Source organism: Paramisgurnus dabryanus, chromosome 1 (assembly GCF_030506205.2).
Source record: "Paramisgurnus dabryanus chromosome 1, PD_genome_1.1, whole genome shotgun sequence".
In the NCBI taxonomy this organism is placed as follows: Eukaryota; Metazoa; Chordata; class Actinopteri; order Cypriniformes; family Cobitidae; genus Paramisgurnus; species Paramisgurnus dabryanus.
The window spans coordinates 5,027,776-5,040,622 of record NC_133337.1 but is presented as its reverse complement, the minus strand read 5'-3'; the positions used below and the strand labels follow the sequence as shown (position 1 = coordinate 5,040,622).

Sequence of the window (12,847 nt, the reverse complement as noted above, 5' to 3'; positions counted from 1 at the left end):
TGCTCCTACCCATATTACAGAAACATCTTCACCCACTAGATTTAAATAACATTTTGGCTGATTATATGCCCTTTTAACAAGTGGGGACCAGTCAAATGTCCTCACTATTGTAAAGTACAACAACTTATAAGTGAGGACAATTGGTCCTTACAGGTATGGTCAAAACAAGCACACACACATATGTTGTCTCCTTTGCACCAATAAACTGGTGTGGTGCAATATGGCTGCGGTCGCATCATTCAGGTGGATGCTGCACATTGGTGGTGGTTGAATGTCCACCTTTAATATTTAAAGCGCTTTAAGTGTCCAGAAAAGTGCTATATAAATGTAATGAATAATAATTATTATTAGGCTACACACATGTCTGGTTCACTATCCTTGTAGGGACTCTCCATAGTTTTTATACAGTAAACACTCACACACAGAAAGACACACACATACAGAGAGAGAGACAGACACATACACCACTAAAATGTCCCTAACCCTAATTCCACATATCTATCTATCTATCTATCTACAGAATATTTAAGGGGCAAATTCTGTAACAATATTGGCTAATAACTGCCATCAGACTGAAACAACACCAACAGCCACAACAACAATAATAATGTTAATACAGGCTCAGTGAGCACAGTCAGTCAACACGTGAGATGACACGATGATCACAGTGACATTACACCATTCACATACGGTGATAATCAGAGTGTGAGCTATATGTGAGTTCATTAATTGTGATTTCAGAATGTTGAGTTCATGGTAAGGTATGAGTGCACAATGAGGGTGCCATGACTTCACATAGTGCACAGTGAATGCACACACACTATGTTATAGCAGGGCAGCACACATGTCTGGAAAATGTTGGCCCAAGAGTAGAACGTCACCTGTCTTGCCTATAACTTCTAAGAAATATTATAGGAATTATCATAGGATCAAATTTAGGACACTTTCTACACAGCATTTTATACAGCCATATGGTGTGTTGCCTAATGTGTATACATAAGCTATAAAATGTCAACAATAACAACAACATTATGGCATCAAGAAGCCTAAATAAAGGTTTTAGAAAGCTCACACATATTGGAGGTAAAAGTGACCAGGATTCACAGATTTGTTTTATCCAAGCATTGTGGCCTAGTGATTAGAGAGTCAGACTGGGATGTAACCCAGAGTTTGGTGGTTCGATTTTCACAGCTGGCAGGAAGTAATTGAATTTTGGGGTATTGCAGTTATAGTTGCCCTGTGTCTATGTGCGTTTGTGTGTGTTCATGACTTGCAGTGAATGGATTTACTATTCAGTGGATGGGTTAAATGCAGAGACAATCATGTCTCTTTCACTTTTTGTTTTATTGGCAGATATCATTTGCAATTAAAGGATGTCTCGGCAACATGTTTTTCATTTAGTAAACCTATATTAGCTCTCTGAGAGACATCTGGTACTTGTCATATCCTTTATGGGGTAGTATGAGCTCACAGTGAGTGTGCAGTGACCTCATACTGTGACCTAAGCACACTGTGACAACATTATGAGGATCTTTTAAGATCATGGTGACTTTAGTGAGAGATCAAATTGTATAGCCATCGAGACCGGCAAAAACATAAAGAGCTGGTTACCCAGAGAGCAAAGGGTGTTCGCTGTAGGACAGGAGAGATCAAGACAGAGATGCACTTCCTCCTTTACTGCCACAATATCTATAAGAGATCTCTACTTCACCAAATACACTAACTTAATAAAAAATGTACAGCCATGAAGTAAAACACAAATTTTTATATTAGGAGATGGACAGACAGCAGTGGCTGTGAGATACATGTGGATGTGCCACAGCCTGAGAGACAGCAGGTGAATGTATGTTGTGTGTGTGTCTGACCTTAATGTGTTTTCCTACAGTACAACAGTGACCCTCAGTATGTGTGTTTATATGTTAAAACACTTTGATATGAAATGTTCATGTTCTTCTAAGGTTTTCTTGTAAACCTTTTTGCCTCATCCTCTAGCTCAGGGGTTTTCAAACTTTTTGTGTGTGTGGACCACTATTTGTAATCAAGAATTTTCGCGGACCACCTCATAATACTCATTATAAAATATGTCTACACAAAGTCCTGAATTAATCTGCACATCAAAATAGGCTTACTAGCACTAAAACTATAACTGGTCATCACATCAGTACAACAGGTTTCTTAACCTTATATCATAATTATTTATATACATATTCTTAGTGTTGGGAAAGTTCACTTTCTACATGAACTAGTTTAGTTCACAGTTCACAAATTTTAAAATGAACTATACTAGTCAACATTTGAAGTGGATCAAAAAAGTTTATCAAAGTTGTCCTGAGAAAAGAATGGGTATTAGGGATTGGTTTTATGTCAACTTTTTTGAATGGTTTTGATCCACTTCGAATGTTGACTAGTGTAGTTCAGTTCATAGTTCATATTTGAAAATGTTAAACTAGGTCACAGTTCCAAAAATGAACAAATTTATAGTTATTTTTTCCCATATTATTATTTTTAAATGATTGCCATTATAGCCCATATAGAACCACCACAGACAGCAATTATTTCATCAGTTTTAACACTGAAGCTAAATGCGTCAGATTTCATCTTCATGTCCAACTTTAAATCCTTATACAACCAGGGTTTACATTAGCATTGACTGTCTTTTAATTTTTGTATTTGCTTACACATACCTTGAAAGTCTAGTCGGGTGGGGGTCGCACCCCGGGCGAGAAGAGCTGCGAGGCATTGCGTGTATGACAACTCGCAGGTATTGCACACCACACGTGCACGTTAAATAGTGGGAGCTTAGTCAAAGTCTATTTCAAGATCCGGAATATGCGTTAGCAGCCTATGTTAATCGTTAACGATTTAGGACAAATATGATGTTATTTAATGTTAAACTATTTGAGTTGCGCGGCAGGAATTTCAGCAGCGTCTGTGTTGTTGTGATGACGCATGCAGCGTGACTGGTGAACACCACCGAGTGGTGGCGGTGTTGCCAGATTGGGTGTTTTTTCCGCTACACATTAAGGCCTGTTTACAGTGTGTTTTAGTCGGGTTTTCGCCTGGAAGAATATACAAATCTGGCACCCTATTGAACGACGTTAAACTGAGAGAGCGTGCCGTTCACAGGCACCAGAATGAATGAGTTCAGAGTAACGTTTATTAGGCAGCAGTACACGTTCGCCCAAAATATGAACGAGTTTGTATATTAAAATATACATATTCTTATTTTGCCTTTTCACGGACCACCTGCAGTACCCTCACGGACCACTAGTGGTCCGCGGACCACAGTTTGGGAATGGCTGCTCTAGCTGGCCCCCCCATACAACTAACCTTACTCTGCATTGCCACCCTGACTATGGTTTATTCACTCCGCTACATTCAAAACATAGATACCGTACACTGGCGGCAAGTACTGAGAGACTTAGCAAGAGTTTCTTTGAGTAGGCCGTCCGGTATCTAAATGGTAGTTTGTAGGCACTTTAAGTATGCACATGTATGTATGTATGTGAATATGTATGTATATGTGTCTATATATGCATGTGTATGTATATGTATGTATGTATGTGTATGTAGGTGTATGCGTAGGTATATGTATGTGTATGTGTACATGTGTATGTATGTATGGATCTGCAATAACCTCCAGATATCCTGATTGTATTGTTATTCTAGTTTGTTACTGTTTTGTTTTGGGTTGAGTAGCACAGAGCCGTCTGTAACATTTCACTGCATTGTATGTATGTGACAAATAAATCTGAATCATTATTTACATCCATTCAAAACCTATAACTTGATCTTAGGCCTACTCTAAAGCCACGATGGGTTGGTGTTAAGCTAAGCAATGAGTGCTTGGACATGTGAAAAGCGTGAGGCACTGATGAATTAGTGTGGTATTTTGTTTGGTTGTGTTTAAAAAAGGAAATCAAGTTACTTCCTCTTAGATTGTTGTATTACATAGAGAATTGTGTGTCATGTTTAGCAAAGGTGTTTTATGAATTACAAAACTAAGTACTGATGATACATCTAGTTTAATTTTCACATAGGCTAGTACACATATTTGTTGTACTGCAACACAAGGATTCACAGGCATTTTATTTGTATATAATTGTTGTATTATTTGGTGCAAAAAATAAAGCAATATGAATGGTGTTTACATTAACTTTTATATATTATGAACACTATTATCTTGCTTTGGCCACATCTCACCAAAATGCCATTGTTTATTATTTTATAACCTTCAGTATCAGCATTTAGGGCACTATGATCACATTGATATTGTTAAGGGCATATATATTGTTATTTTGCACCATGATCTATTACAATATATAAAATATAAAGACATTGTATTCCACAAATTCTTAATGAGTACATAAGTATTTTGTATTTTCATGATCACTATTGTAGTTAATGCACTGAAAAAAATGATTCATTGAATTTAATCAATTTTTTTAAGGTAAGTGGTTGCAATCAATTTATTTACGCTACATTTAAACAAAAGTTTTATATTTTATTTTACTTTACTAATCTTTTTTGTTTAAATGTAGCTCAAATCAATTGATTGCAACCACTTACCTTAAAAAAATTGATTAAATTCAATTAATCATTTTTTTCAGTGTGGTAACATGTGAAAATTTGGCTTTAGAAGAATAAAAATATAAAACTTAAGATTAAATATTAAATGTCTATACAAATTAATATGAAATATATTACCTTTAGAACCAAAATGTGAATATAAATATGTATTCAATATGCAATAAATAACATATGTAACAGTTATACTGCAACATACTGCCCAATGTAAAATCTGAAATATGAAAGGATCAAAGTAAGCAGGCTTTGCTAGCTGTGTCTCTGTCACAATAGTGACAGATGCTCATGGCTAATGTAGAGCCTTCTGATATCCAAATTTGAGGAAAATGAGAACATGTTGGTGTAAGAAAAAACAACAAACACAGTAGCTCATGTTTAGAATGACTTTTACTTATTATTTTGTTTAATAAATCTGAAAAATATTTAAATAAATTTTAAAGAGTGCTTCCAATGTTTGCGGCTTTAAAATGTAAAATTCTTTAAAATTCATCTTCAGAAAATTCTGAGCTGCTGTTGTCCTCAATCTCCTCTTCAGCATCTTCCTGCAGCATGAAGAAGGAAGGGTCTGTGTTGACACTGCCATAGGTGCTGGCGACTGCTGCAAGTTTTTGCTGCAGAATGTGCCGCTTGTGTAAGATACAGCAGTGCAGCCCCCTGTGTCCCTCTTCAGTCAGCTCTCTTGGTGGATCTAAAGTAAAAAGTGAAGAAAACTGACATTGATAATCAAGCAGCATTTCAGGAACTATATAGTGGGGAAAATGCCCTGCAGTTTGAGTGCCCAACTCTGGTGTTTTACTGTTCATTAATGTGCAATAAATGAATAAATAAATAGAAAAACAGCTAGCAAAACTTAAACACTTTTTTTAAGAGGTGATTTAAAAATACTTTTAGATTTGAAGCAATATTTACAAGAAACAAATATCCTGCTTACAGGCATTAACATATTTTGACATTATTAAAACAACAACAGCAACAACATTTATAATACATACTATGGATCTTGATGTCCTCTTTAATCTCCCGAAGGAAGGTGTCCAGTTGGTCCAATGTATTTTTAAGATGTTGATAATGCTGAGTCATCTCTTTCACTATTATTATCTTCTCCTCATCCATGCGCTTGGCCAGCATGACTTGGTCAAACAGCCGCCTCTTCAAGCGGAGACTAACCACTATTTTGTTTAAATAAAATTGGAAGGTAAAAAAAATTAAAACACATTCAATTTTTCAGCTTTATGCCTAGCACAGTGCTCTTCATTAATAATTTTGTGTGCCTTGATAATAATATTGATAAATAAACTTGTCCAACAAGGAAAATGTATAAGGGTAATAATCTAGATAATGCCCTATAAAATATCCTATCATCCCAAATTATAAAAATAATTATGCAGCCAAAACACCCAAATGATAACAACTGAAGCAAAACACTACAATTTAACAAATAAAGTTAAAGAAATGCTAATAGCAGTATCAAGATGTGTGCTTTTAATTTAAGACATACTGTGTTGGCTGTAGGGCTGTGCAAAAAATCGACTGCGATTATCATGCGCGTGTCATCAGTAAAGCCGGTTCAGTGATTAGTATTAAATCGGCATCAGCTGCTTTCAGATGGAGCGGCATTTATTACACAGACCCGTAGTTCACTGAGAAGCTAGGCAAAATCGGGTTCATAATCGAGGAAAATCGACTCTGATTATCTATGGGATTTTGCCTAGCTTCTCAGTGAACTACAGCTCTGTGTAATAAATGCCGCTCCATCTGAAAGCAGCTGATGCCGATTTACTTCTAATCACAGAACCGGCTTTACTGATGACACGCGCATGATAATCGCAGTCGATTTTTTGCACAGCTCTAGTTGGCTGTGTTACATATTGCATGATGTAGGATATTAAATATTAGTGTTAGGATAAAAGTGTTAAATTGCTGACTGGTATTCATTGAATCAACTGAATTATATGAATTAAAAAAAGCACAAAAATACAACAATACTAACCATCTCCTTGTGCTTCCCAAGGCAGAATGAAATCATCAGAGAGACAGCATGCTGCTTCTGTGTCAATTGTGTCTTCACAGCCAGGAAGGGTGTTGTACTGCACTATCCTCTCTCGGAGTGTCTTTTTGAGCTCACCAAGTCTTCTCCGTTTGCGCTGCCTTGTTTGGTTGCTGTCTGTAAGGTTAAAAAAAGTGATTAGGAAAAAGAAAAAAAGCAAGCTGAGTAAAAGTACCAAATACCATTCTGTCGATACAGATCACGCTTCTTTCTTCGGATCGAATAAATGATCTCATCAATTTCTTTCTGGAGCTCTTCCTGGCTACCGGGAGTACTGTCTCTCTCTAGAAAAACAGAAATAGCCAAAAGTAAACATTACAGAAAACATAGTATCACCACAGAAATGTAGCCAAATGTATGGAAAAAGTACCATATTTTCCGGACTACAAGTGTTTTTTTTCCATAGTTTGGCCGGTGCTGCGTCTTATAGTCAGGTGCGCCTTGTAAGTCAGAATGAATTAATTTGGACATATGAGAGGCAAGAGACAACATTACAGTCTACAGCCGCAATAGTCTGCTATATGATGCTCCTGTATTTATGTAATCTAATGAATTTAGTGATGTGGAATGACGAGCCTGCGAACTTGATGCATGCTGGCTTGTTCTGTTAATATCGCCTATTCAGCCTCTCAGGTATGCTCTGTATGCTATTGTTGATCGTCTAAATAACTGATAATGTCACGTTTAACGTACAGACACAGATTTAGCCTGCTGTTCTGTCTGCTATTGTTTAGTTGAATAACTCGTCTTTCCAGATTAAATGTCTGTTCTTCGGCTTGGATTTTGTGAAATAATTTTCTAAATAAATGCAACGTATAGTCTACTGCGACTAATATATGTTATTTCGTCTTCATGAAGCATTTTTAATTGATGCGACCCCAGAGCGACTTATAGTCTGGAAAATACGGAACCATTGTATACACTCGCAATTATGGCATACCAGTTGCTGCCCATTGCTGCACCTCACACACCCACCGATCTGCATCCTCCTGAGAGATGTTTAACTCCTGCTTGAGACTCTCAAGATTGGCTGCTTCCATTTCAGCCCTCTGTGTAGTCTATTTAAAAAAATAAAAATTACTAGTATCACTACAAAATTAGTGAACACGGCCCCACACTACCAAAAATTATGCAGTCAAGATTTGGGGAATTCTCAGGGGTCAGCACAGCTAGAATGCAATGGCTGAGCCTTGCCCTAGAAGAATCACTTCCTTGATCATGGTGCTTTAAGTAAATGACAAACAACATCTATAGTCAAAATTGATTTACTGCATCAAGTACCTACTGTCTTTTGACATATTTTTGAAACATCTTTGTACTATAAAAAATGTGAAGTTAATATTTGTAGGTAATCGACACCAGTTTAACGTCTGTAGACCATGTAATACAAATTTATGTCAAAACACCTCCAGGGCCCAGAAAACACCTCAGGACCTAAAACATACAGTGTAGCCTTCTTACTTTGACAAATCTTTTTGCCAGTGTCTTGTGAAGACTCTCCACCTTCCTATTGTTCCATGCCATGGCAAGCACAGTTATCATATCTGCTCTGCCTTTTAAAACAAAACAGATAAGAACAAATTAATTGTACAATCTAGTATTATGTGTCCAACACAAGGGTTATTTCTTTTTTAACCAACCTGACTTGGTCATGTACTTTGTAGTAAGAGCTGCCCTTGAAAGGAAACTATTGACCTGTTCCACCTCTTCACCGACAGTATTTCCTGCACCATCTTGGCTTCTACCACCCCACCTAACCTGCTCCAAAACATAAGATCAAGACATTTGTCATTAAAATCTTATTTATTAGTTGGTGTATCCTCAATGAATTTGGTGCCATTAGCAAATTTTATTATTTTAATGATCTTAGGTAGAATTATCATGAAAGCAAAGCTTTCATAACAGCAGTTGTGCAATTACAATTTTAACTGTAATGTTAATAATGTTTTAAAAGTTCATCAGTGTTGTGTGTATATTACCCAAAACGCACACTAAATAAGTTATTTTAAACTTATCCTTGAGGATGTCTCACTGATATGACACACTTGATTTAACTCATCAGCTCATTAGTAGAGACTTGAATTGGACCTGAACTGGGTGTGTCAGAAAAGGGAGACATACTGTACAAAATGCAGAGCTGGGGGTCATCCAGGACAGGTTTGGCAACCACTGCAAGTATATCACTAATGTGCATAACCTTTTCTGAAACATGCATATTGAAAGACATAGAAATCCAGCAAATGTTTTTCTGATGCCGTAAGGATATGCTCCTGAAACATATTTCCCCAGTTCCACAGACAAGGCTTAAGCTAGTCTCAGACTAAAATGCATGTTTGAGTGGTTTTAATGGAAAGTAACTTGCGCTGACATATCTTAAAACATGTCAGAGTCATTGTTTTGTCTCAAGATGTACACCAGTAATGTTTTTACTTTTCTAGTGTACATTTATAGTGTAACTTAAATATCCTAATTGAACTAAGGCCTAATCGTGGCTTTGTCTAAGCCTTGTCTGTGAAACAGGTCCATTGTGACATAAACTTAACTCTGTACACTGTACCTCACATTTGCCAGTGTGGGCCTTAGCATGCATTACGGAGAGGAAAGGCTTCATCATGGTTAGTGGTTGGAGCTCAGGCAACTTCTCTGCCATCTTTTCCAAATAAGGCCAATACCTGTAATGGGAAAAACGCTTAGTTTATGAGGTGCGTGGCAAAAATGGTAAGGAGACAAACCAGGACCAATGTTACTACCTATGTACAATTCCTGTAAACAATCATGAACACCATGTAGTCATATGAATAGTAATATTGCATTATATCTGCAAGAAAATCTGTGGTAGATGTAAACTGATAAAACTGTACCCATATTAACCTTATATTAAGTCCATAATATATTAAATGTGTTCTTTTTAGCTAGACATGGTGTTTTTCTCATGCATGGCATAGATTACAAACTGTAAGACATTAGTTGTTATTTGGCAATGGCTATCTACCTGCAAGCAATGTCCATACAGAAGAATGTCACATTTGCAGCTTGTGCCAGTTCCTTCTGCAGGAACATTGGGTAGGCATATATTTCACCACGATAGTGATTCAAGCCTTGCAGCAAGATTCCATGTCTGCACACTGCTATTTCAAGGCCCTCTTCATCCACCTTGGCCCGGGATTTCTGTGATGTTTCTCTGCCTGCTGTAAATGTTGCTGGCCCACAGACATCATGACCTGTCCTCTGAAAGTAAAAACAATATGGTACATGTAATACCAGGACAAGTTTTTAAAAGCTAAGGTTAATAGAGTTGAATAAATCCTTACACTACACATCTGGCTTCTTATTTGCTCAACAAAGGCAGATACTTTGGCATCTTGTGCGATGAACAGTCCATCAAAAAGAGGTGGTTCGTCTGTCCTGTTAAATAAGAAATTTTTCATCAACAACACAATTAAATAATCATAAATGTTGCATTTACCTTAATTAATATGAAATTTAACCAGAAACGTGCCACGCATTTTAATCAGTATTAATTTGATCTGAACACTGTGTTTAGGGTATCAGCTTTAATTTGTCCTATGGCATGAACTTGTGCAAGAAGTTAAAAACATACTGTATCAAGTACAAAAATAAATAACATTGTTAAAGTTTTAGTGTATGTCTTAAGGCTACAGAAGGGAGACAAAAGTTATTAAACAATGTACAATATTATTGTCATAGAACTCTAATGTTACAAGCAAACAGTTTTTAAAATGTACCAATTTGGATACAAATTATTTGAATATTAAGCAAGCAATCATGCAATTTACACATTTTGTTATTTCTGAACTTTAAATATAAGTGTACTTTTATCATTTTTTTACCAACAAACTCAAAATTGTTTTTATGATGCTAAGAGCCAACATTTTTATATTAAAGAAATATGTTCATATGCCAGGACATGACTGAAATTGTATGTATGTAGAAACTTACATGTTATAGCAATAAGATGCAGCATAGTTTCTCTATAAATAACTATCAAGTCCATCCAACCAATAGCTATACTTGTTTTTCTTTAGAGGGTCATGGCATGGGGGGTCTAGAGCCGTGAGTTGCCGCATGGACAGTCTGTCACTGTATTTCTTGGCTAAACCAAAAGACTAAAAAAGACTAAAAAAGTGCACAAGTGTGCCATCCTATATCTAAATTGTAAACGATAATAAAAAATTCCACTGACCCTTTGGATTTCTTGAATCTGTAATGTTTTCTGTTGCCGTCTGCAGATATAGCCAGCATGTCTGGTGTGCATGCTGGGCATTTAAAAGGCTCCATCAAGCACAGATCTTCCTTTTTATAACTGCAGAAGGCAAACTCCCGAAAAACTCTATTAAACGTATTGCCACAAATACTACCCATCTGGAAAAAAAAATGGAACAGTTTTGGTTAATAAAAGATTTTAAAGTCTGAAATTTAAGAAACATTCTAAATGAAAACAGCCCTTACCCGACCAGTGGAAAGAGATCGATGCTCAAGCATTTTGAGGAATGCTTGTTGGGATAAGGATGGGCTAGCTAACTTCATCTGCTCGAATGATGTGAACACATCAAACTTAACCCTTGTGCATTGTTCAAATTTACTACCCTTTCGTGTTGTTAGTGGATGAAAACATCCACTAAATTCAACGGCTATAAAAATGTATCGGATGAATATTTTTTCCAAATTTTTTTACATAAATCTGTTAATCAACCTCAGTACTGATCAAAACTACCAAATCTTCACAAAAATTCAATGATTTTAACTCTTTAATTGCCAAGTTTATAAGTGGTGTCACTGATTTGGGGAAAAAACACACACAAAATGACCGATTTTCAATATAAAATGTGATTGTAAACTGGATTTTTTAAAACCTTTTTCACAGTCTTGGGCATGCCAAAGATTGGTAAAAACATTGGCTTTGAAGCATTTTTAGTTTTTGTGCAGCATCAGTTAAAAAAATTTTCTCCCTCATTTATTGTTATTGGCTGTTTTTGCCCCATTGACTTCCATTATAACCACATTTTTTGATTGCAGAGCTATGACACCTTTTTATCATGCATTTTTGAATGTTGGTGTTTTTTCCTTTTGCTAAGAGGTCAAATTAGTCATTTTTACTGTTGATCACCATGTGGCACTATTAACCCTTTAGTAGCCCTGTGCAAAAACAAAGCTTAATTTCTGGCTTGTACATTATGTTTTATGGAGTATAACTCCATAATAAAAGCATATTTGTGTGTGTGTGTGTGTGTGTGTGTGTGTGTGTGTGTGTGTGTGTGTGTGTGTGTGTGTGTGTGTGTGTGTGTGTGTGTGCGCGCGTGTGTGTGCGTGTGTGTGTGTGTGTGTGTGTGTGTGTGTGTGTGTGTGTGCGTGCTCATGTGTGCGTATGTGTGTGTATGTGCATGAAAAAAAGATATTCTGTAAAAATCTTCTCTGCATTAGACATTAGATTTATGAACATCATTATTATGAACACATAAGTGTTTAGTCATTCCAACAGGACTTGCAGCATATCACTTGGTGCTCTCTGCAAGTTTGTCTGGAGGGACAGCAACTCATGCACGAGGGAGGTGAAAAGCTGTTTAGGAGAAGTCTTTCCTAGAAGACCTGGGAAAATCTCTGCAGCAATATTGAGGAGAGAGCATCACCCTCGCACACCAGTTGCTACTGCACTGGTGAGAGAGATTCAGTCTCCTGCAGCTGTCTCTCCAGACACAAATCCACAGACACCAGCAGCTCAGGAGTGAAGAGGGGAACATGCAATTGGTGCAAAGAACAAACATGTCAGCACTTGCATCTGTTTTGGTGGACACACTTGCAGAGAGCACCAAGTGATATGCTGCAAGTCCTGCTGGAAATACTGAACACACCCCCAGCACACATACACACTAAAAGTTAGTTTGATTGTTTAGTTCTCCATCCATCCTCTACTCTTGCTTCATTGTTCAATTTATTTGAAGTTGTTTTTGTGTTCATAATAAATGATGTTCATAAATCCGATGCAGAGAAGATTTTTACAGAAAATTTCCCTAACCCCAACCATCACAAAAACCCTTCTCCTACTTCACATTTTCAGGAAACATCATTTTGTTTGATTTATAAACTTGTTTCCTCATGGGGACATCAAAATGTCCCCACAAGGTCACAAAGACACTGGTATTCCTATCTTTGTGGGGACAATTGGTCCCCACAACGTGATAATTACCAGGTACA

At 36.8% G+C, this 12,847-nt stretch overlaps 1 protein-coding gene across 1 annotated transcript; it reads right to left on the bottom strand.

The window, feature by feature from the left end:
- Positions 1 to 4,956: 4,956 nt before the first annotated feature.
- Positions 4,957 to 11,283, bottom strand: LOC135729926 (uncharacterized). Its single transcript, XM_065247835.1, has 12 exons — positions 11,105 to 11,283; positions 10,839 to 11,017; positions 9,946 to 10,039; positions 9,627 to 9,862; positions 9,192 to 9,306; positions 8,275 to 8,392; positions 8,096 to 8,187; positions 7,575 to 7,692; positions 6,817 to 6,918; positions 6,578 to 6,751; positions 5,580 to 5,756; positions 4,957 to 5,275 (listed from the first exon to the last, which is right to left on the bottom strand). The coding sequence occupies exons 1-12, from the start codon at positions 11,180 to 11,182 to the stop codon at positions 5,067 to 5,069; spliced, it is 1,692 nt and encodes a 563-aa protein (XP_065103907.1). The 5' UTR covers positions 11,183 to 11,283; the 3' UTR covers positions 4,957 to 5,066.
- Between the last annotated feature and the right edge of the window lie 1,564 nt (positions 11,284 to 12,847).

Excerpts from the sequence above, each read along its gene's own strand:
- LOC135729926 (XM_065247835.1), bottom strand. The coding sequence starts at position 11,182 with ATGAAGTTAGCTAGCCCATCCTTATCCCAACAAGCATTCCTCAAAATG. Across the intron at positions 10,040-10,838 it reads AGATTCAAGAAATCCAAAGG|GACAGACGAACCACCTCTTT; the intron begins GTCAGTGGAATT and ends CTTATTTAACAG. Across the intron at positions 9,863-9,945 it reads TAAGAAGCCAGATGTGTAGT|AGGACAGGTCATGATGTCTG; the intron begins GTAAGGATTTAT and ends TTTTACTTTCAG.